The 24272-nt window shown below is 43.3% G+C and overlaps 1 protein-coding gene across 1 annotated transcript in view; it reads left to right on the top strand.

Annotated features, from left to right (window-relative positions):
* LOC134357403 (long-chain fatty acid transport protein 6-like) overlaps positions 1-24272 on the top strand; it is an 88767-nt gene that overhangs the window by 9511 nt on the left and 54984 nt on the right. Inside the window, exon 2 of the mRNA XM_063068952.1 lies at positions 10936-11145. Within this exon, the coding sequence (XP_062925022.1) occupies positions 10936-11145 (210 nt within the window). The remainder of the gene's footprint in view (positions 1-10935; positions 11146-24272) is intronic.

The raw sequence follows: 24272 nt of genomic DNA, 5'->3' as shown, positions 1-24272 counted from the left end.
GTGATTTTTGTCACGGATAGTTGACGAGAAATAAGCTGTAAGACAATTTAGAATTGTTTTGTTTGCTGCGGTTTCAAGCATTCAGGCTTGGAGATCCAGAAACAGCCAGAAGTGAAAGTGAAATGATTTCACTACTTCAGCAAGTTAGGTACTATGAAGAATTTGAAGGTATTGACAATCACCTTAAATGTTGCAATGTCAATGAAGATTTGGAGGTTGCAATCATTGAAAGCATTGTGTGAAGACAATCCTTTATCTGCACAGGGTGCCTGTGGTAATCTTGTTCCTTTACAGTCAATCAAAAGAACACGACAGCGTGTTGGTTGTCTATCGACGATGATGATGAAACTTGTGTGGGAGAGTGTTTAAAGTGCAAAATCCATTGCACTGGGATAGTTTCACCCTCTTGACCTCAGAAGTCTAGGTCCAGTGGTACATGTAGTTGTTCCAAACTGGTGTCTTCATTTTTTGCAGTGGATAATCATGACTTCTGTACCTTATCATGCCTCTTGCTCTCCTCAAAGCGTTGTAGAGCTGCCTTCTTGGTCACTGCATCTCACTGGATCTGCCCAATCCACTGGAGCCGACCTTACTTGATAGGACTGGCATGTCCTTATTTCACCGGGGTACAAGGCCTGCCGACAGCCCTCACCTTGTTTAGCCAGCCTGTCGATGCGGTGTACTGTGGTGTGGCTGCTGTAACGTGCAAACGGCTATTTGGAGCTACAGGTGAGAGCTGAGTGCCTGATAGGGGCCAAAAGTGAGTGAACTGTCCCAGAATGGACATTGCATAACAAGCCCCTTCTCTAGTGGTGATACCCCTCCCTGGACAGACAATACATGGCAGCATATACCAGAAGAATTCTTCCATCAGTAACTGTTACGAACTAATACACAGTTTTATACCACTGTAGTATATCAATAGTTTGTGTATTTCACTTAAATACATACTTTGTTACTTAATTGAATAGTACTTTCTTTTTTATACCTTTTTAGCTATTTCCATCAAACTCTGGCTCATTGGGGCAGCCGCTTAGTTTGGCCAAAATAGTCCCAGTGTGTCCCAATTAACTGGAATTCACCACACTTGAAGATAGTATCCTGTATACTCAAGTCAAAGTCATTGATAAACATTTGGAAAAATGACAGCGGTCCTTGTACTGACCAAAGGGAAACTTCTCTGTATACTTCCAGTCAGCCCAATATTTGGTGAATTTTCTATCCAGATGGATTGTAATGCCTCTTTTTCACCAGAATGTTAATATTGATGGCAATTCTATTTTATGAAACACCATTTGAAAATCCCTATATTTCACAGCAACTGCATTTCTCTTTCTAATACTAAAATCCATCCAGTGGGATAAACAAGATTTTAAAAATTCTGAGCTGGCTTTAGCTACTCAATACACACTTGTTTGTCCATCATTATTGCTTCAAGAACTTTGCACATCACTGCTGTTAAACTGGGTTTATCTCTACATCCATTCAGTTACATTGCAATTATATTACAAATGATTGTGCTTTTGAGGAGGTGATTGAGATCATTTAATGAAGGTATATCAGTGGATGTTGTCTACTTGGATTTTAGTAAGGGGTTTGACAAGGTCCCTCATTGGAGGCTCATCCAGAAGTTTAAGAGGCCTGGAATCCACTGTAAATTGGATTCAGGATTGGCTTGCCCATAGAAGACAGAGGGTAATGTTCGATGGGATTTAGTTTGGCTGAAGGTCTGTGACTGGTATTTCACAGGGACCTCTGCTGTTTGTGGTACAACCTGGATGAAATTATAAATGGCTGGGTTAGTAAGTTTGCAGATGATATGAAGATTGGCAATGTTGTGGATAGTACAGAAAACTGGCAAAGGATACAGTAGGATGTAAATCAGTTGCAAAAATTGGCAGAGCAAACACACATGGCATTTAGCCTGGTCAAATGTGGAGTGGTGTGCTTGGGAGATAAAATGTATGGTGATAGTACACTGTTGATGGCAAGACTCTTAATAGTGTTATGCAGAGCGGTCTTGGGGTCCAAGTCCACAGCTTGCTGGAAGTGGCTGCACAGGTTAATAGGTGGGTAAAGAAGATACATGTCATGCTTGTCTTTATTAGTTAAAGACTGTGTTCAAGAGTTGGGAAGTTATAGCTTCATAAAACTCTAGTTAGGTTGCAAAACTGAGCACTACATTCAGTTCTGGTTGCCCTGTTTACAGGAAGGATGGCAAAGCTTTGAAGAGAATGCTGGAGAGGTTGGCTAGGATGCTACCTGATTTAGAGGGCGTGCGCTATAAGAAGGCGTTGGACAAACTTGGGTTGCTTCCTCCAGAGCGGCAGGGACCAGGGAAGGGGTTTTATATCATTGATTCATTATGTGATCCATTTTTTTTAACCTGATAGAGATACCCGCATGGTGTGTTGTCTCCTAGGTGCCAGGGTACGGGATGTCTTGGATCGGGTGCAGAGTATTCTGAAGAGAGAGGATGAACAGCCTGAAGTCTTGGCACACATTGGTACCAGTGACATAGGTAGAAAAAGGGAGGAGGTCCTGAAGAGAGAATTCAGGGAGTTGGGTAGGAAGCTGAAAAGCAGGAACTCCAGGGTAGTAATCTCAGGACTGCTGCCTGTGCCACATGCTAATGAAATCAAGAATAGCATGATCAGGCATATTAATGCATGGTTGAGAGACTGGTGTAGGGGGCATGGCTTTGGGTTCCTGGATCATTGGGTCCTCTTCTGGAGGAGGTACAACCTGTACAAAAAGGATATGTTACATCTGAACCCAAAGGGGTCCAATATCCTAGCATGCAGGTTTAATAGAGCTGTTAGGGAGGGTTTCAACTAATTTGGCCAGGGGATGGGAACCAGAGTGATAGGACTGAGGAAGGGGAAAACAAATAAATCAAAGATAGCATGCAACACAGATGATAGGAAGGACAGGCAGAAGATGAGGCATAATCACAGCCAGTGAGATGATTTACAACATAAAGCAACAAATACTGGGCTGAAAGTGTTATCTTTGAATGCACGCAGCATAAAAAATAAAATGGACGATTTAAAATTCACCTACAGATTGGCAAGTATGACGATGTGGTTATCTCTGAAATTTGTCTCAAGGATGGCTGCCATTGGGAGCTGAACGTCCAAGGATATATGGTGTATCAGAAAGATAGGTTAGTAGGCAAAGGGGATGGTGTGGCCCTGTTTATAAGAAATGATATTAAATCATTAGGAAGGGATGACATTGGATGGGAAGGTGTAGAGTCTCCATGGTTTGAGTTAAGAAATGGCAAGGGTAAAAGGCCCCTCTTGGCAGTTGTATACAGGCCTCCAAACAGCAGCCGGGATGTGGATTACAAATTGCAGCAGGGGATAGAAAAGGCATGTCAGAAGGGCAAAGTCATGATAATCATTGGGGATTTTAACATGAAAGTGGCTGTCCTGGATTGGGTATTGTGCAATGATCCGGAGGGTGATAAGAGAGCTTAAGCAGTATGATCGAGTTCACTTTGAAATTTGAGGAGAAGCTAAATTGTGTCGGTATTTTAGTGGAGTAAAGGAAATTACACTGGCATGAGAGGGGAACTGGCCAAATTTGACTGGACAGTGACACCAGCAGGAAGGACAGCAGAGCAGCAATGGCTGGACCTCTGCGAAAAATGCGGGAAGTGCAAGACAGGTATATTCCAAATAAGAAGAAATTTTCAAATGAAAGAAGGACACTACCATGACTGACAAGTAAAGTCAGAGCCAAAGTAAAAGCAAAAGAGAGGGATACAAGGAAGCCAAAGCTAGTGGGAAGATAGAGGATTGGGAAGCCTTTAAAAACTTGCAGAAGGAAACTAAGAAGGTCATTAGGAAGGAAAGGATAAATAATGAAAGGAAGCTGGCGACTAATATCAAAGAAGATACTGAAAGCTTTTTTAAGTATATAAAGGGTAAAAGAGAGTTGAGGGTAGATACAGGACCAATAGAAAGTGACGCTGGAGATACTGTATTGAGAGATGCAGAGATGGCAGATGAACTGAATGTGTATTTTGCATCAGTCTTCACAGTGGAAGACATCTGCAGTATAACGGACATGCAAAAGTGTCAGGGAAGTGAAGTATGTGCAGTGAAAATTACCACTGAGAAGGTGCTGAGGAAGCTTAATGGTCTGAGGGTGGATAAATCTCCTGGACCTGACGGAATGCACCCTTGGGTTCTGAAGGAAGTAGCTGGAGAGATTGCAGAGGCATTAACAATAATCTTCCAAGAATCGATAGATTCTGGCATTATAGCAGACGACTGGAAGATTGTAAATGTTACTCTGCTGTTAAGAAGGGTGGGAGGCAGCAGAAAGGAAACAATAGACCTGTTAGCCTGACATCAGTGGTTGGGAAGTTGTTGGAGTCGATTGTTAGAGATGAAATTACAGAGTACCTGGAGGCACATGACAAGATAGGCCAAAGCCAGCACGGTTTCCTGAAAGGAAAATCCTGCCTGACTAACCTACTGTAAGTTTTTGAGGAAACTACAAGCAGGGTAGACAAAGGAGATGCAGTAGATGTGGTGTACTTGGATTTTCAGAAGGCCTTTGATAAGGCACCACACATGAGGCTGCTTAGCAAGATAAGAGCCCATGGAATTACAGGGAAATTATTAGCATGAGTGGAACATTGGCTGATTGGCAGAAAACAGAGAGTGGGAATAAAGGGATCCTATTCTGGCTGGCTGCGAGTTTCCAGTGGAGTTCCACAGGGGTTGGTGTTGGGACCGCTGCTTTTTATGATGTATGTCAGTGATCTGGACTATGATATTAATGGACTTGTGGCTAAATTTGCTGATGATACAAAGATAGGTGGAGGAGCGGGTAGTGTTGAGGAAACAGGGAGCCTGCAGAGAGACTTAAATAGTTTAGGGGAATGGTAAAAGTAGTGGCAAATGAAAGTGGAAAGTGTATAGTCACAAATTTTGGTGGAAGAAATAAATGGGCAGACTATTATTTAGATGGGGAGAGAATTCAAAATGCAGAGATACAAAGGGACTTACGGGTCCTTGTGCAGGATACCCTAAAGGTTAACCTGCAGGTTGAGTCAGTGTTGAAGAAGGTGAATGCAGTGTTGTTATTCATTCTAGAGGTATAGAATATAAGACCAGGGATGTGATGTTGAAGCTCTATAAGGCACTCGTGAGACCACACTTGGAGTATTGTGTGCAGTTTTGGGCCCCTTATTTTAGGAAGGATATACTGACATTGGAAAGGGTTCAGAAAAGATTCATGAGATTCCAGGAATGGTAGGGTTATCATATGAGGAATATCTGGCAGCTCTTGGGCTGTATTCCCTGGAGTTTAGGAGAATGAAGGGGGATCTCATAGAAACATTCCAAATGTTAAAAGGCCTGAACAGATTAGATATGGCAAAGTTATTTCCCATGGTAGGGGAGTCTAGGACAAGAGGGCATGACTTTAGGATTGAAGGACGTCCATCTAGAACAGAGATGCAGAGAAATTACTTCAGTCAGAGGGTGGTAAATCTGTGGAATTTGTTGCCACGAGCGGCTGTGGAGGCCAAGTCATTGGGTGCATTTAAGGGAGAAATAGAGTTCTTGAGTAGCCAGGGCATCAAAGGATATGGGGAGAACGCAGGGGAGTGGGGATGACTGGAAGAATTGGATCAGCCCATGATTGAATGGCAGAGCAGACTCAATGGACTGAATGGCCTACTTCTGCTGCTATATCTTACGGTCCTATTTTAATTACTTGTTTGTAGCCAAGGGAACTGTTCGGTGTGCCACAATATTTTTAAAAAATGGCCTCTAATCAGCATTGTAGATATCATCTGCTCAAAATTTTGGAAGCAAGTCAGGGAATTTTGTAGATTTCCATGTTTCTGCACACACAGAATCAGCACTACCTTTCTCACTGTATACTTTCTTGAATTTAATGTGGTGTCAACATTTCCATCAAGACAAAATCTTCATGACCAGCTTCTCAGCTAGCTCCCCTGACTTGATTTTTAATTAACATTGGTCCACTGACATGCACACCTCACTCAGTTACAATGGATAACCATTGATTGAGGTCCTCTTGAACATCTTGGATCTCTACCTTCATGCTTTTGTATTTGGGATGTTCGCTGTTGTCCCCTGAATAATGCCCATTCTTCTCGCAGTTTATCTGGCTGATGTATCAAGCATGCAATTATAGATTTCTGCCAGCTGATGTTCTTGGTTCTTGGTTCTTGATCCTCCAAAATATTCTGCATGGAATTTAAACTGGAGGTGGCGGAGGGTGGGCTTAAGAAGGAGATTTTTGAAGAAGAAGAAAAGCTGTTAAGCGGAACAAGTGCTACACATGTCCTTACACTTCCTCCCTTACCACCATTCAGGGCCCCAAACAGTCCTTCCAGGTGAGGCAACACTTCACCCGTGAGTCGACTGGGGTGATATACTGCGTCCGGTGCTCCCGATGTGGCCTTTTATATATTGGCGAGACCCGACGCAGACTGGGAGACCGCTTTGCTGAACATCTACGCTCTGTCCGCCAGAGAAAGCAGGATCTCCCAGTGGCCACACATTTTAATTCCACATCCCATTCCCATTCTGACATGTCTATCCACGGCCTCCTCTACTGTAAAGATGAAGCCACACTAAGGTTGGAGGAACAACACCTTATATCCGTCTGGGTAGCCTCCAACCTGATGGCATGAACATCAATTTCTCTAACTTCCGCTAATGCCCCACCTCCCTCTCGTACCCCATCTGTTACTTATTTTTATACACACATTCTTTCTCTCACTCTCCTTTTTCTCCCTCTGTCCCTCTGAATATACCCCTTGCCCATCCTCTGGGTCCCCCCCCTTGTCTTTCTTCCCGGACCTCCTGTCCCATGATCCTCTCATATCCCTTTTGCCTATCACCTGTCCAGCTCTTGGCTCCATCCCTCCCCCTCCTGTCTTCTCCTATCATTTTGGATGTCCCCCTCCCCCTCCCACTTTCAAATCTCTTACTCACTCTTCCTTCAGTTAGTCCTGACGAAGGGTCTCGGCCTGAAACGTCGACTGCACCTCTTCCTAGAGATGCTGCCTGGCCTGCTGCGTTCACCAGCAACTTTTATGTGTGTTGCTTTAGGTAATAAGTTACTTGAAATTCAGGTTTGTCTAGATATTTTGATTAAGAAAGTGATACATGAATATTGACGACAACACCCCTAGATGATATTTCTATTACAAATCATATCATTAAAAGATTCCCAAAATGGGTATTGGATGTTCAGCCTTGCTTACTTTGATATGCTGACCAATGAGAATTGATCATTATGATAGCTTTCAAGTAATTGAGAGAAATGATGGCCTAGATTTTGCTATTAAAATGCTGAAAGTTTCGCATGAAGTTTCTAGCTTTTACCCCTATAGATTTTGGAAAATTTGAGGCTTCTGCATGAATGTAGAAGTCTTTATTTAGCTTACTAGGCTATGTTGCTGATTTGCAGGCAATGTTCCCTCACTGAAGATTGATGGAGCATTTACAAATTTGAAAGAATTTTAATTGTGTGCAACAAATTACTAGTTTTTAGATGTTTTTAAAACAGTGGATTTAAAGACACTGAGAAACCTTGACAGCTTTGATAGATAGCAAAACAGTTTCCAGAAAAGTTTTGAATGGGTTTGTCCTGATGATTATATATTTTGAAGCCCTGATGCAGATCTAAGAGTCAGGCTGTTTGCGAATGATGAAGGGAATAAATGGGAAAAGCATGATAAATTCCTACCCCTTTCAAGAACCTGTGCAATCTAAGTGCTGTAAATATTTTCAACCATGCTATTAGAAAGCTTCCAAGAGGGCCACAAACTTGTGTGCCTCACTGATCAGAAGAGCTATGTTAGCTGGAGTCAGGGCCTTGTCACCCATGCCAAACAGGTATAGGCCAGTAGAGGCCAGGCTAAGCGTGGTCCACCGGTTGTCCATGTTTGTGGGTTCAGCTCAGAGCTAGCAACCCTGACTGGTCAAAAATCAATTGTTATTGGAAATAACAATGAAGAATCCATTTATAGAGACAGATGTGGAGGACTTTCAATGCTGTCCTAAATGCCAGTGGTGTAATCAGCAGTAAGTTAGAAAGAGAAACTATGCGAGCGTAGTAAATGCAGGAAAGACAGTGTAACTAGGTATGTATTCAGCTAACTAAGCATCGACAGATTTGCTTCCAAATGGAACAAGGCAGTATTAATTTTATCTGTTAATTTACTATAAGACAGAATTTGCTGTGGAAATCCTTAGTCTAACTAGAAATGTGTTGTACAATGTTAAATCTGGTTTCCACGGAATTATATGTGTAACCAGACATAACAAAGAAGGGTGAGGCAATTTGCTGCCTTGCCATCTGTGGTAAACCATATATATATATCGGTTGTAAACAACAGGAATTCTGCAGATGCTGGAAATTCAAGCAACACACATCAAAGTTGCTGGTGAACGCAGCAGGCCAGGCAGCATCTCTAGGAAGAGGTACAGTCGACGTTTCAGGCCGAGACTCTTCGTCAGGACTAACTGAAGGAAGAGTGAGTAAGAGATTTGAATGTGCGAGGGGGAGGGGGAGATCCAAAATGATAGGAGAAGACAGGAGAGGGAGGGATGGAGCCAAGAGCTGGACAGGTGATTGGCAAAGGAGATATGAGAGGATCATGGGACAGGAACCCTATTCCTTGTGGGGTGGCGGGAGGATGGAGTGAGAGCAGATGTGCGTGAAATGGGGGAGATGCGTTTGAGAGCAGAGTTGATGGTGGAGGAAGAGAAACCCCTTTCTTTAAAAAATGAGGACATCTCCCTCGTCCTGGAGGCTTTTCATTCAGGGGTCTAGGAACAGGGTTCCCCTGGTCCTCACCTACCACCCCACCAGCCTCCAGGTCCAACATATTATTCTCCATAACTTCCGCCACCTCCAACAGGATCCCACCACTAAGCACATCTTTCCCTCCCCCCCTCTCTCTGCATTCCGCAGGGATCGCTCCCTACGCAACTCCCTTGTCCATTCGTCCCCCCCATCCCTCCCCACTGATCTCCCTCCTGGCACTTACCCTTGTAAGCGGAACAAGTGCTACACATGCTCTTACACTTCCTCCCTTACCACCATTCAGGGCCGCAAACAGTCCTTCCAGGCGAGGCAACACTTCACCTGTGAGTTGGCTGTGGTGATATACTGCATCCGGTGCTCCGGATGTGGCCTTTTATATATTGGCGAGACCCGACGCAGACTGGGAGACCGCTTTGCTCAACACCTACGCTCTGTCTGCCAGAGAAAGCAGGATCTCCCAGTGGCCACACATTTTAATTCCACATCCCATTCCCATTCTGACATGTCTATCCACAGCCTCCTCTACTGTAAAGATGAAGCCACACTCAGGTTGGAGGAACAACACCTTATATTCCGTCTGGGTAGCCTCCAACCTGATGACATGAACATTGACTTCTCTACCTTCCGCTAATGCCCCACCTCCCCCTCGTATCCCATCCGTTATTTATTTTTATACACACATTCTTTCTCTCACTCTCCTTTTCCTCCCTCTGTCCCTCTGACTATACCCCTTGCCCATCCTCTGGGTTTACCCCCCCCCTTGTCTTTCTCCCTGGGCCTCCTGTCCCATGATCCTCTCATATCCCCTTTGCCAATCACCTGTCCAGCTCTTGGCTCCATCCCTCCCCCTCCTGTCTTCTCCTATCATTTTGGATGTCCCCCTCCCACTCCCACTTTCATATCTCTTACTAACTCTTCCTTCAGTTAGTCCTGACGAAGGGTCTCGGCCTGAAACGTTGACTGTACCTCTTCCTAGAGATGCTGCCTGGTCTGCTGCGTTCACCAGCAACTCTGATCTGTGTTGCGTATATAGGTTGTAACTGGGTTACCTGTCTGGACATGCCTGGACACGCCCCTCTGCTGACTGCTCCCGTGGCTTCTCTCACAGACCCCTGAATAAAGGCGATTGTGTCACTGCTCCTCCCTCAGTCCAGGACAGATACTCAGCAGGGACGTTGGTCCATTTACTGTTAATAAAAGCCTATCAGTATTTACTCTACTTCCAGTCTTTTGGAGTAATTGATAGTGCATCACCATCCTACTTATATTCAATGATTCAAAAATTTAAAGTATGTTTATTGTCAAAGAATATATAAATTATACAACCTTGATTACTCCTCCTTTCCTTACTTCCCTGTATTTACGTGATATATTTTCTCCCACTCATGTCCCTGAGCTTCCTTTAATTCTTTTTGACATTAAGCTAGATAAAGGGGTGATTTATTGTAGTTAATTAACCAATCAGCACCTCTTTGGATTGTTGGAGGAAACTGAAGCTCCTGGAGAGAACCTACCCAACATTTCCTAAGGTGTCATTTTTTTCATTATTTTTAGGAGGATACTATTTTATTTATTGGCATACAGCATGGACTAGGCCCCATGAGCCGCACGACCCCCAATTTAATCCTAGCATAATCAAGGGAGAACTTACAATGCCCAATTTACCTGCCAACTGGTACGTCTTTGACTGTGGGAGGAAACTGGAGCACCCGGAGGAATCCCACACGTTCACGGGGAGAACGTGCAAACTCCTTACAGGCGGTCAAGGAAATTGGACCAGGTAGAGCATTGTGGTAACCACCACACTACTATGCCGCCCATGGGCTCCATCCCACCCACTTCTGCACTTCCCTATAACATCTTCTAAACTACTTCAGTTCAACTATCTGGTGCATTTTGATTTTCATTGCTCTACCTTTGATGGTTGTCCTATTCCTCTGCCTCTTTAATAATTACCAGAATGAAGGTGAGTTGATAGATCAAATGACACTAAAACAGTAGAAGACTGTTTAAGTTGTTATTTTCTTAGATTTACAGTAGATGATTAGTAATGTCTAAATTTTTTATTTCTGAGAAATTGTGTTAATTTTTTTTCATGATCTGCAGATCTGATTGATGCTGTGAAAGACGTTCTTGCAAACATCAAGGAGAAGAATATATCAGTATGGGTCATGGCAAAAAGTTGTGTATACCAAGGAGTGGATACTCTCGCAGATAAAGTAGAAAAAGCACCTGAGAGTCCTGTGCCAGCAACGTGGCAATCTACAGTCCATTTGAACTCTGCCTTTCTTTATTTATTCACTTCAGGAACAACAGGTACTATACTAAGGATTTCTAGTTTACTCTTTAATTTGTCCCGTGGAGAAGTTTTTTTTAAGAAGGTGAGCTGCCATTATTCTTAAAGCAGAACTGTTAGTACCAGAGTAATTTAGAACTCGGGACATGTAAAGATCCAGAATTGGAGGGGTGCAGTTATTCTGGAGATTGACAGGCCTGGAGAGGACTACATAGGGAGGAAGAGACATAGTGTGGAAGAATCTGAAAAGCAGACGTTGAATTTCAAAATCCGAGGCAAAAGCTGGGAGTTAATATAGGTGAGCAAATGCAGGCGTAATTTGTGAATATGACTTAGTGCAGGTTAGGATATTGTGAGCAAAGGTTGCAATGAGCTTAACTTTATAGAGTTCAGAAGAAAGACTTCTTTTTAACTTCACAAATGAAATTTATTCTTTATATAAAGTGTATGCAAAGGAAGAAACTGCATATAACTTTTACATTCATGGTTATATTCAGTAATATAAAGAAAAAAGGCACAAACGTAGAGCCAATTCCATGCATGTGGTTCCCTGAGGTGTTACCACTTTCATTACTCAAGAGGTATCCCCACTCAACTCTGCCTCTCCATGTGCAGAAGCAGAAAGAACCGAGACAGTGCTCCTTCTCCCCAGTGCCTTAACACTGGGTGCATTGAGCATCAGTGAATCCCTCAGCATGTACTCCTGAAGCCTGCACTGTTCCAGTCTGTCAGCATTCCCTTACAGGCGTCTTGCTGTGCTGGAAGAACAAGAGTTTGCCCCTGATGCAAACTCAAACTGGTTGCAGATGCTGATCAATCTTAAAACTGGCTGTGGGTCCGAGTAGAAGATAGCAACATTGTTCATGTATGGGAGGGATTAACGCGTGTGCCTACATTGCCTGGTGATCTCACCACTCTTATACTCTAGGTCTTCCTGTAGTATTTGGCAAAGGGTTCAATGCAATGCATAAACAATACAAGGAGAATGGATAATCGTGTGTGACTCCAGACTTGATGGGGAAACTATCTGACTTCTATATATTAAGTTGGACTGTACTACTGATACCTGTGTGAAAGCAGCTAGGTCCAATTTCTGATTCCCTCTCCACGGAGCTAGTCAGTACCTTCAGGGACAGTGGCTGATCCATACTTTCACACTTACTGCCATATAGCACCTCTATAATAGAAGACAGAAAATTCTAAGAGGCTGTTCTGTTTAAGATCTTACTGTCAGACAGACTGGCATAAAAGGATCTGCAGATCTTTAGTCAGTCTGTCTGTGAATATGTTACTGAGCTGTCCTCTTCCTTAAGGCTAAGGATCATAATGTTTGCTTGTGAACCTTTTGGAAAAAGAAGCACGAGCATGGCTCATGCTGGTCCACAAAGCAAACCCTTGATCAGAAGGTGACCTTGAAGAATTCTGTGGCAAAGACCATAGCTTGTCAGCTCTTCACTCTCAGACTTCCTCTCTCACATCCACCCTCCTCGACTGCAGAAGGAGAAGGTTCTGCAATTTTGTCTGGAGTTGGCACAACTCTCTCTGACTCTGTCTGGCTTTCTGAAAACCTTTGGAGATGAATAACCATTTGATATTCTCCTTAGTTGCTTCCCACCGGTGAATCAGAGAGACAAAGAGGGGTTTCACAGACCTCCGACTTATTTAATCCCAATTTAATTCCTCAATGTTCCCTAGGGTCAGAGGCTTGACACTCAACTGCATCTCCCTGCCTGTCTTCTGGATCCCTGTAACTGACAGCAGGTTCAAAGGAGGTAGTGGTGATAGGAAAACACTGACTGTGCCTACATTCAACATAAGGAATTCATCTATACAGGTCTTTTGCCTGTTCTGGGTCAATAGTACACGGGGTGCTAAAGGCATCACACATCTTTGCTTCTTTAACTGTTTCGAACAGGGTTGTCCAGTCTCCTTTCAGCACTGCCAGATTGTCCAGTTGCACAGTGATGGGACTGAAGTCAGTAGCTGGAACGACTAGTCAGGACGTTGACAGCGGTTGTGAGAGGTGCTAGAGGACAGTTAGCTGCTTGCCCAACACAGCGGCACGTCCTCCTGTAGAGAGCAGCTGCTCGACACAGTGTCGTGGCCTCCTGTAGAGAGTGACCACTTGATACAGCGGTGTGGCCTCCTGTAGAGAGTGACCACTCGACATAGCGGTGTGGCCTCCTGTAGTGAGTGACCACTCGACACGGCACAGCCTCCTGTAGAGTGACCACTCAACACGGCACAGTCTCCCGTAGAGAGTGACCACTCGACATGGCACAGCCTCCCATAGAGAGTGACCACTCAACACGGCACAGTCTCCCGTAGAGAGTGACCACTCGACACAGCGGCGTGGCCTCCTGTAGAGAGTGACCACTCGACACAGCGGTGTGGCCTCCCGTAGAGAGTGACCACTCGACACAGCGGTGTGGCCTCCTTTAGAGAGTGACCACTCGACACAGCGGTGTGGCCTCCCGTAGAGAGTGACCACTCGACACAGCGGTGTGGCCTCCTGTAGAGAGTGACCACTCGACACAGCGGTGTGGCCTCCCGTAGAGAGTGACCACTCGACACAGCGGTGTGGCCTCCTGTAGAGAGTGACCACTCGACACAGCGGTGTGGCCTCCTGTAGAGAGTGACCACTCGACACAGCGGCACAGCCTCCCGTAGAGAGTGACCACTCGACACAGCGGCATGGCCTCCCGTAGAAACATAGAAACATAGAAAATAGGTGCAGGAATAGGCCATTCGGCCCTTTGAGCCTGCACCACCATTCAGTATGATCATGGCTGATCATCCAACTCAGAACCCTGTACCTGTCTTCCCCCCATACCCCCTGATCCCTTTAGCCACAAGGACCATATCTAACTCCCTCTTAAATATAGCCAATGAACTGGCCTCAACTGTTTCCTGTGGCAGAGAATTCCACAGATTCACCACTCCCTGTTGAAGAAGTTTTTCCTCATCTCGGTCCTAAAAGGCTTCCCCTTTATCCTCAAACTGTGACCCCTCGTTCTGAACTTCCCCAACATCGGGAGCAATCTTCCTGCATCTAGCCTGTCCAATCCCTTTAGAATTTTATACGTTTCAATCAGATCTCCCCTCAATCTTCTAAATTCCAGAGCGTATAAGCCTAGTCGATCCAGTCTTTCATCATATGAAAGTCCTGCCATCCCAGGAATCAATCTGGTGAACCTTCTTTGTATTCCCTCTATGGCAAGAATGTCTTTCCTCAGATTTAGGGACCAAAACTGCACACAATACTCCAGGTGTGGTCTCAACCAAGGCCTTATACAACTGCAGTAGTACTTCCCTGCTCCTGTACTCGAATCCTCTTGCTATGAATGCCAGCATATCATTTGCCTTTTTCACTGCCTGCTGTACCTTCATGCCCACTTTCAATGACTGGTGTATAAAGACACCCAGGTCTTGTTGCACCTCCCCTTTTCCTAATCGGCCACCATTCAGATAATAATCTGTTTTCCTGTTCTTGCCACCAAAATGGATAACCTCACATTTATCCACATTAAATTGCATCTGCCATGAATTTGCCCACTCACCCAACCTATCCAAGTCACCCTGCATCCTCTTAGCATCCTCCTCACAGCTAACACTGCCGCCCAGCTTCGTGTCATCCGCAGACTTGAAGATGCAGCATTTAATTCCCTCGTCTAAGTCATTAATATATATTGTAAACAACTGAGGTCCCAGCACTGAGCCTTGCAGTACCCCACTAGTCAGTGCCTGCCATTCTGAAAAGGACCCGTTTATTCCCACTCTTTGCTTCCTGTCTGCCAACCAATTCTCTATCCACATCAATACCTTACCCCCAATACCGTGTGTTTAAGTTTGCACACTATTCTCCTGTGTGGGACCTTATCAACAGCCTTTTGAAAATCCAAATATACCACATCCACCGGTTCTCCCCTATCCACTCTACTAGTTACATCCTCAAAATTCTGTGAGGTTCGTCAGACATGATTTTCTTTTCACAAATCCATGCTGACTTTGTCCGATGATTTCACCGCTTTCCAAATGCACTGTTATCACATCGTTGATAACTGACTCCAGCATTTTCCCCACCACCAATGTTAGGCTAACCAGTCTATGATTCCCCGGTTTCTCTCTCCCTCCTTTTTTAGCGAGTGACCGCTCGACACGGCACCGCCTCCCGTAGAGAGTGACCACTCGACACAGCACAGCCTCCCGTAGAGAGTGACCACTCGACACAGTGGCACAGCCTCCCGTAGAGAGTGACCACACGACACGGCACAGCCTCCCGTAGAGAGTGACCACTTGACACGGCACAGCCTCCCGTAGAGAGTGACCACTCGACACGGCACAGCTTCCCGTAGAGAGTGACCACTCGACACAGTGGCACAGCCTCCCGTAGAGAGTGACCACTCCACACGGCGGCACAGCCTCCCGTAGAGAGTGACCACTCGACACAGCACAGCCTCCTGTAGAGAGTGACCACTCGACACGGCACAGCTTCCCGTAGAGAGTGACCACTCGACATGGCACAGCCCCCGTAGAGAGTGACCACTCGACACAGCACAGCCTCCTGTAGAGAGTGACCACTCGACACGGCACAGCTTCCCGTAGAGAGTGACCACTCGACATGGCACAGCCTCTCGTAGAGAGTGACCACTCTACATGGCACAGCCCCCGTAGAGAGTGACCACTCGACATGGCACAGCCTCTCGTAGAGAGTGACCACTCGACATGGCACAGCCTCTCGTAGAGAGTGACCACTCTACATGGCACAGCCCCCGTAGAGAGTGACCACTCGACATGGCACAGCCTCTCGTAGAGAGTGACCACTCGACATGGCACAGCCTCTCGTAGAGAGTGACCACTCGCCACAGCAGCGCAGCCTTCTGTAGAAAGTGACCGCTTAAGGCTGATATATACTATTGCGTCAACTTGACGCCATACCTACGGTGTCGCCGCGAACCCCGCGCGGTACCCTTCGCTGTAGCCTGACGCGCACCTCTCCCATAATGTAACTATGCGTCGCGGCAATGCAGAATGCCACAACTATGATTGGTCCTCCTGGGATCATCGTATTTCCTCCTACGCCGCAGTAGCTTCCCATTGGCCGACTGAAGGGCAGGGAAGGAACTCTGGCTGCAATGCTTTCCATAAAGATTTACAGACCTCCAAAATTGTGGAGGACACATTTCACTTTTACGAAAAAAGACGCTTGCTTTAAACTTGTTTACCCCGAGAAAGACTACCATGACCATGAAGCCTTGCACGGGCAGGTGTGTGCGCATGCGCGACGTGCCCGAATTGCAGAGCGACACAGACACACCAACGTACAAGTACAAATGCTTACAACGCGTGTAGTCCACTTGCGTAGGTTACGGCGTTGAGTTGACGCACAAGTCTAAATCAGCCTTTATTCTCCTCCACGTTCGCCTTGATGTTTCAATCTTCCTCGACCTGTTCATTGGTGAGCAATGGAGTCGTGCATGGCCCTTCACCTTGTCTCTGAGCTTCCCCTCAACGCAGCTCATGCTTGTGCTCCTCTCCTGGAATACTTTCGGGGACAGCAGAGCACTGAGTCACTCGATCAAACTCCGAACTGTAAGTCACATGTAACTTCAGAAATACAACTAAGATGAAAAGAAAAAGTGGAAGACATAGAAAAAGTGAAATAATTGACTATCTGGAAGATGTCGCTCAAGGAATTGTCGTTCGCTGGTGCAAACCTACATTCTTACATAAAAAGAGTCGCAATTGCCTCGACCTTGGAAAGATATTGCGAGGTGTTAACACAAGAAACACCATAAAATCAATGAAAATCTCATTCAACAGGATAGACAAGCAATGAGCAAATGCTTCAAAAGGTTTCATTTATTATCAGAGAATGTATACAGTATACAACCTGAAATACTTGTCTTTGCAGATATCCACAAAAAACAGAAGAATCCCAAGAGAATGAGTGATAGAAAGACATTAGAACCCCAAAGCCCCCTCTAACCCCTCCCCCACTTAGGCAGCAGTAAGCATCAACACCCCAACCACCCCTCCCCAGCTGCCCATTTCAGCAAAAAGCGTCAGCACCCACCACTCTCCAAGCAACAACAAGGCACTCAAGGGAAGACCACGATCTGCAGTCAACAAAAACTGTTGTTTCTCCCACAGTACGATATGCCACTGGCAGTCTCTCACTAACAAGCCACAGAGAGATATCACCCATTTTCACAGCCAGTGGGGAGACTTGACAGTCGCTGTTGCAATATTACAGTGTCCCGCGTTGCTTTTGTGTACATCGGCTGCAGTGAGTACCTCAGCTCGCAACACCGGCCTGGAATCCGTCCTCCACAGGGCTGTGTACAGCCACACTACAGAGGCGCCATCTTCCAAGCCGTGCCTAGAGAACGGCGGGAAATGGTTGGCCGCTAAGCCCCAGGAACGGGAACTTCTCTGCCATCAAAAATCTGCAGTTTGAGTGCCACTTGCTGATCGGGACTTCGATAGAACCCCAACCACCTTGAGAGGGAAAAAAAAGAGACATTAAAGAGAGGAATTTAAGCGGTTTTCACAGATGAGCTTAAAGAGGTGCCATCCTAACCCTACCCGTCCAAAAGACAACATCTGTGTAAATACGGAAGAGAAAAAAAGTAAGCAATAAATATCAAGAAATGAGATGGAGTGTCTGAAAGCGAGTCCCATAGATTGTGGGAACGGTATAGTGATGGGGTGAGTGAAGAGCAGTGAAGTTATCCACTCTGGTTCAAGAGCCTGATGGCTAAGGGGTAATAATTGTTGCTGAATCTGGTGGTGTGGGTCCTGGCGCTCCTGTACCTTCTTCCTGATGGCAGTGGCAAGAAGAGAGCACGGCATATGTGGTATGGGGCCTTTTAGACGGATGCTGCTTTCTTGCAACAACACCTCATGTAGATGTGATCAATGGTGGGAAGGGCTTTACCCGTCTTGGACTGGGCTGTATCCGCTACTTTTTAAAGGATTTTCCGTTCAGGGGCATTGGTTTTTCCATATCAGGCTGTGATGCAACCAGTTAGTATACTCTCCACCACACATCTATAGTCATTTGTCAAAGTTTTAGATGTCATCCCAAATCTTCACAAATTTCTAAGGAAGTAGAAGCACTGCTGTGCTTTCTTCATTATTGCACTCATGTGCTAGGCCCGATACAGGTCCTCTGAAATATTAACACTGAGGAATTTAAAGTTGTTGACCCTCTCTGCCTCTGATCCTCCACTGAGGACTGCTTCATGGACTTTTGTTTCCCTCCTCCTGAAATCAATAGTCAGCTCTTTGGTTTTACTAACATTGATTGAGAAGTTGTTGTGGCACCACTCAGCCAGATTTTCGATCTCTCTACTGTTTGCTGATTCATTAACACCTTTGATCCGAACACTGACAGTGGTTTCGTCAACAAACTTAAATCTGGCATTGGAGCTGTGCAGCTGTGCTGGTGGAGATTGTAGAGGAGATGTTGTTGCCAAACTCAACTGCAAGTGAGGAAATCCAGGATCCTATTGCAGAAGGAGGTATTGTGGCCAAGGTCTTGACACTTATTGATCAGTTTGAGAGGATGATAGTGTTGAATGCTGAGCTATGATCATCAAGGAGCATCCTGATACATGCATCTTTGCTGTTCAGATGTTCCAGGGTTGAGTGAAGAGCCAACAAAGTGGCATCTATTGTGGACCTGTCGTGCTGTTAGGCAAATTGGAGTGGATCCAAGTCTCTACTCAGGCAGGAGGTGATACATTTCATCATCAGCCTCTCAAAGCAGTTCATCACAAGTAGATGTAAGTGCTTCTGGATACATAGCTATTGCGGCAGATTACCACAATGTTCCCAGGTAACAGTATAATTGAAGTCCGCTTAAAGCAGGTGGGAACGTCAGACTACTGAAGCGAAAGGTTAAAGATATTGGTGAACACTCCAGCCAGTTGTTTAGCACAGGTTCTTCAGCACCATGACTTGTGTTCACTAGAATATAGTAATTTAAAAGACAATAATCTGCTTTTGATTTGTCTTTTTCTACAATACTTATTATTTCTTTCCACTTCTTCCTCCTTGGTATGACTGTTCGTTGATCAACACCATGCCCACTGCAAGTAACATATAAGTACTACTAAGAGTCTTATTCTATGTGATATTTCTACTGTTACTCATATCAGAAAAATTTTCTACTTCTTCGTCCCATGAACCATTTAGGTGTTGTATTCCATACAGGAGTGGTTAAAGAGGAAGACTACAAAACAAAACCATAGAGTAGAATTTGGTTGTTATTGCTCAAAGCATTGAGATTGCAGTGCTCCTTCAGTCTGTGCAAACAGATATTTACAGTGTGGCATGACTTAATAATTCATTAATCAGTCAGTCAATTAATCAATTAATTATTTTTTAAGAATTCCCATGTTTACAACAAATTTGTTACAGACTTTGATATTTGCAACTGTGGTGTAGCATTATTCAACTGCACAACAGCCCTCGGGAAGAAGCTGTTTTTTGGTCTTAATGCCTCAGCTAAGATGTTTCTGTATCTCCTACCAAGTGGCAGGAGATTGAACAGAAATGTTAAGGATGGGATGGATCTTTAATGATGTTGTGTGTGAGCCGTAGGCATTGAGAATTGTAGATTGTCTCCTGGTCTGATAGGGTCACTGAGATGTATTATAGCAGCATACTGTAGATACCCATCAATGAAACTTAGTGTTCTTTCTAGGAATTTGCAGTCTTATTCTCCGTAGAGATGGGAGGTGGGAATCCAAGCATAAATGAAATATCTTCTTGTTAGACTTATTATGTAGCGTGCACAGAGTACCATTGATTGAAAGAAAGCTAAACCCCGTAGTGTAGATTACTGTGACCCTAACAGCCCTATCAATTAAAATGCTGTTTTTTTAAATACCAACAGCAAAGGAGAATTGTTCTACCACTGTCTCTGCCTCTCAGCTGCTTTTCATAATATTCTATACAGTAGAAACATTTCTAATCTTACATCACAATTCACGAGTCTCTTAATTCACGAGAAGAAAATGAGGAAATGTAATGCAAGCTAAATGGCAAAACTTTAATGAGGTAGGAGGAATGTAAATCTCTTTAAAGTGGTGCACTTAGTAGAACTGCTGCCTTGATTCTGATCTCAGGTGCTGTCAATGTGTTAATGTTCGCATTTCTCGGTGATGGCCACAAATTTCCCTGGGGTTCTCTCATTTCCACCCATTGGTTGCTAGGTTAACAGGCCAGTGTAAATTGCCCTTATGTGTGGGCATGTGGAGAGAATGAAATCGGATTAGTATAATCGGGTGCTTAATAGTCAGCACTGTCTTGGCATGCCAAAAGGTCTGTTTCATGCTCTAGAACTTTATCACTTTGTCAGCATTAGATTCTTGCGTTTTGAATGAATTAGAGGTAGAGAAGATATTTCTCATTGTTGGAGTAAAATTCACGAGCAGTTATTGTGGCTGGAGGCTGTATTCACTTATGTTTCAGTTCCACTGTAGGTGGAAGAATAAAAATGCAGAGATGAGTACAACCAATGAATAATACTTGTGCAAGGATTTGGCACTGCTCACCAAAGGTGATTTACTGCCCTGTTTAAAATACAAAAATTCATAAGTTGCATCATAACTTTTTAAAAATTTATCGAAATCTGGCATTTATTGTGCATCACTAGCTGCTGCCAGGTAATGGGAATATTGGAAGAATAAATTGGAGATTAGAGCAAGATTAGTGTAAGTGGGTGCTTGAGGCTTCTTGTGGTTATGTAGAATTTTTAAAGATGCCTTATCTGTAGGTAAATTACCACAATCCTTTTATGAAGCATCTATCTCATTAATTCCTAAAAAAGATAAAGATCCCACTGAATGTGCATCATTTAGACCTATATCTTTGTAGAATGTGGATTCAAAAATCTTTTCCAAAGTATTAGCAATTAGAATAGAGAAGGTACTACCACAAATTGTCTCTGAAGATCAGACAGGATTTATTAAAAATCGTTACTCACATTTTAATGTTAAGAGGCTAATGAACATTGTATACACTACTTCATTTAAAACTCCAGAATGTGTTATTTCGCTTGACGCCGAGAAGGCATTTGACAGACTTGAATGGGAATATTTATTTGATATACTTGAGAAATTTAATTTCAGCTCAAAATTTATATCCTGGATTCAATTGACATATCGTACACCTCTGGCTGCTGTATTTATCAATAATCAGAGATCCATACCAATAATCAGAGATCCCCATTTTTTTGGCTTTTTCGAGGTACTAGACAGGGCTGTCCTTTAAGCCCTTTACTTCTTGTTATTACCCTGGAACCCTTGGCAATTGCTCTTCGTGATTCACCTAATATATTTGGCATTATTCGTGGGAATGGGACTCATAAAGTATCATTATATACAGATGACCTGTTACTATATATCTCTAACCCAGAGAAATCCATCCCTGCAGTAATAAAACACTATTTAGATTAGATTATGAGAACACTCAGTCCTCTTTTATTGTCCTTTAGAAATGCATACATGCATTAAGAAATGATACAATGTTTCTCTGGAGTGATATCACAGAAAACAAGACGGACCAAAGACTAACACTGACAGAACCACATAATTAGAACATACAGTTACAGCAGTGCAAAGCAATACCATAACTTGATAAAGAACAGACCATAGGCACAGCGAAAAAAAGTTCTCGAAGTCCCGAGTCGATTGACTCCCGAGACCCCGATAGCAGGCGGCAAAAGGGAGAAACTCCCTGCCATAAACCTCCAGGCACCGTCAACTTGCCGATACCTTGGAAGCAGCCGACCCTGAGTCCATCTGTCTGAAAACTCCAAGCTTCCGAGCAGCCTCTCCGATACAGCCTCCCGAGCGCCATCCTCTGCTGAGCGCCTTCGACCTCGCCCCGGCCGCTGAAACACGCAAAGCCGAGGATTTCGAGACCTTCAGCTCCGGAGATTCCGGTTACCACACAGTAACAGCGGTAGCAAAGCAGACATTTCAGAAGTTTTCCAGATGTTCTGCTGTGCTCTCACATCTGTCTCCATCAAATCAGGATTGTGCACGGTCCCCTGCTTGACAAATAACAGATATTCATTACCAAAGTGGCCGTGTGCGCTGTCGTCGCACTGCCATCTTCTCCCCCCCCCCCCAATATGGGCCCCAGTATTTGTTCAGTTTAGTAGTTTTTCTGGTTATAAATTGAATCTTAATAAGAGTGTGCTTTTCCCATTAAATATGCAAGTTCCAATTTATAGACAAGCACCATTTAGATTAGTTACTGATTATTTTACTTATTTAGGTGTTAAAATTACTAAGAAGCACAAGGATCTATTTAAAGTTAATTTTTTTACCCTTAACTGATCATGTTAAACAACTGTTCACTAAATGGTCCCCTTTGTCCTTATCTTTGATTGGTCGAATTAATACTATTAAGATGATTATTTTACCTAAATTTTTGTATTTATTTCAGGCAGTATCAATTTTTATCCCTAAATCTTTTTTTGATATTATTGATTCTAAAATTTCTTCATATATATGGCAGAATAGAAATCCCAGGTTAAGTAAGAAATATTTACAGAAATCAAAAAAAGAAGGCAGATTGGCTTTGCCGAATCTTAGATTTTACTACTGAGCCATTAACATTCAATATTTAACGTTTTGGACACAAGAATTGGATGAAACTCAATGTCCATGATGGATGAATCTTGAGCGGGAGTCTGTACAGGGTTTTTCGCTGGCTTCTATTCTAGGAGCTGCACTTCCCTTTGCACTTACTAAATTGAATAAACAAATGATAAATCCAATAATTAAACTTACAATATGAATATGGTTTCAATTTCGTAAATTTTTTGGATTGAACAAATTTATCCTGTCATGTTCTATTATATCTAATTTTTTTCTTTCAACCATCTAGAATTGATCAAGCTTTTCTTCTATGGAAAACAAAGGGAATAACATGTTTTCATGATTTATTCATGGATGATTGTTTTATGTCTTTTGAACAGTTGTCTAATAAATATAATTTGCCTAGATCACATTTTTTCAGATACTTACAGATTAGAAACTTTTTGAACACTACTTTATCTTCCTTTCCGATATCGCATCAAATTGAAGTTACAGAAACATTTTTAGGTTTAAACTCTTATCAGAAGAGTTTAATAGCAATTATTTATGATCTGATTATGAAAATACGTCTAGGTACATCTGATAAAATTAAGTATGAGTGGGAAAGAGAACTTCAAATATCTTTATCTACGGAGAAATGGGAAAAAAATTCTTCAATTAGTCAATATTTCCTCAATGTGTGTCAGCCACGCCTTGATACAATTTAAAGTGGTTCATAAGGCTCACATATCCAAGGATAAGTTAGCTCGTTTTTATTGCCACATAAATCCTGTTTGTGATAGATGTAATTCTGAGATAGCTTCCTTGACACATACGTTCTGGTCTTGTCCTCGTCGAGAAAAATATTGGAAAGATATTTTTCATATTATTTCAGTTGTTCTGCGTATTGATTTACAACCTCATCCTATTACTGCAATTTTTGGACTACCAGTGATAGACTCTAGTCGTTTATCCTCGTCAGCTTGTCGTCTAATTGCATTTGTTACATTAATAGCCAGAAGATCCATTTTATTTAAATGGAAAGATTCTAATCCCCCCACTACATTTCAGTGGTTTTCCCAAACGATAGCATGCCTAAACTTGGAAAAAATTAGGAGTGGTACTGTGGATCCTTCGGTTAAATTTGAAGAAACTTGGAGGCCATTTATTCAATTTTTTCATATGATATATGTTGACCCTTTCTGAATCCTTTGTAGTAATTTTTTTGTTCATGTATAGAGGAACGGAGTTAACGACAAATAATAATGTTAGCTGATGTAATATGACAGCCCAAGCTTTGTTTGTCTTTTTTTAGTTTAGGGAGTTTTCTTTTTCTCTCTTTATAAAATATCTTTTTCATGGTCAGTTACAATGAGTTTAGGAGGCTAAACTATATTTGTTACTTAGAATCTGTGTTTGTACATGTTAATTGTTACTATTGTAATCCCAATCTCTATGTATCATTATTATTATTGTTATGTTTAATTCTGAAACTTAATAAAAAGATTGAAACAGAAAGAAAGAGGCTTCTTGTGGGCTAAGTGGCT

Source organism: Mobula hypostoma, chromosome 16, assembly GCF_963921235.1.
Source record: "Mobula hypostoma chromosome 16, sMobHyp1.1, whole genome shotgun sequence".
Taxonomy (NCBI): domain Eukaryota; kingdom Metazoa; phylum Chordata; class Chondrichthyes; order Myliobatiformes; family Myliobatidae; genus Mobula; species Mobula hypostoma.
Note: the sequence above shows the minus strand (reverse complement) of the source record. Positions and strands in the feature narration are given on the sequence as shown.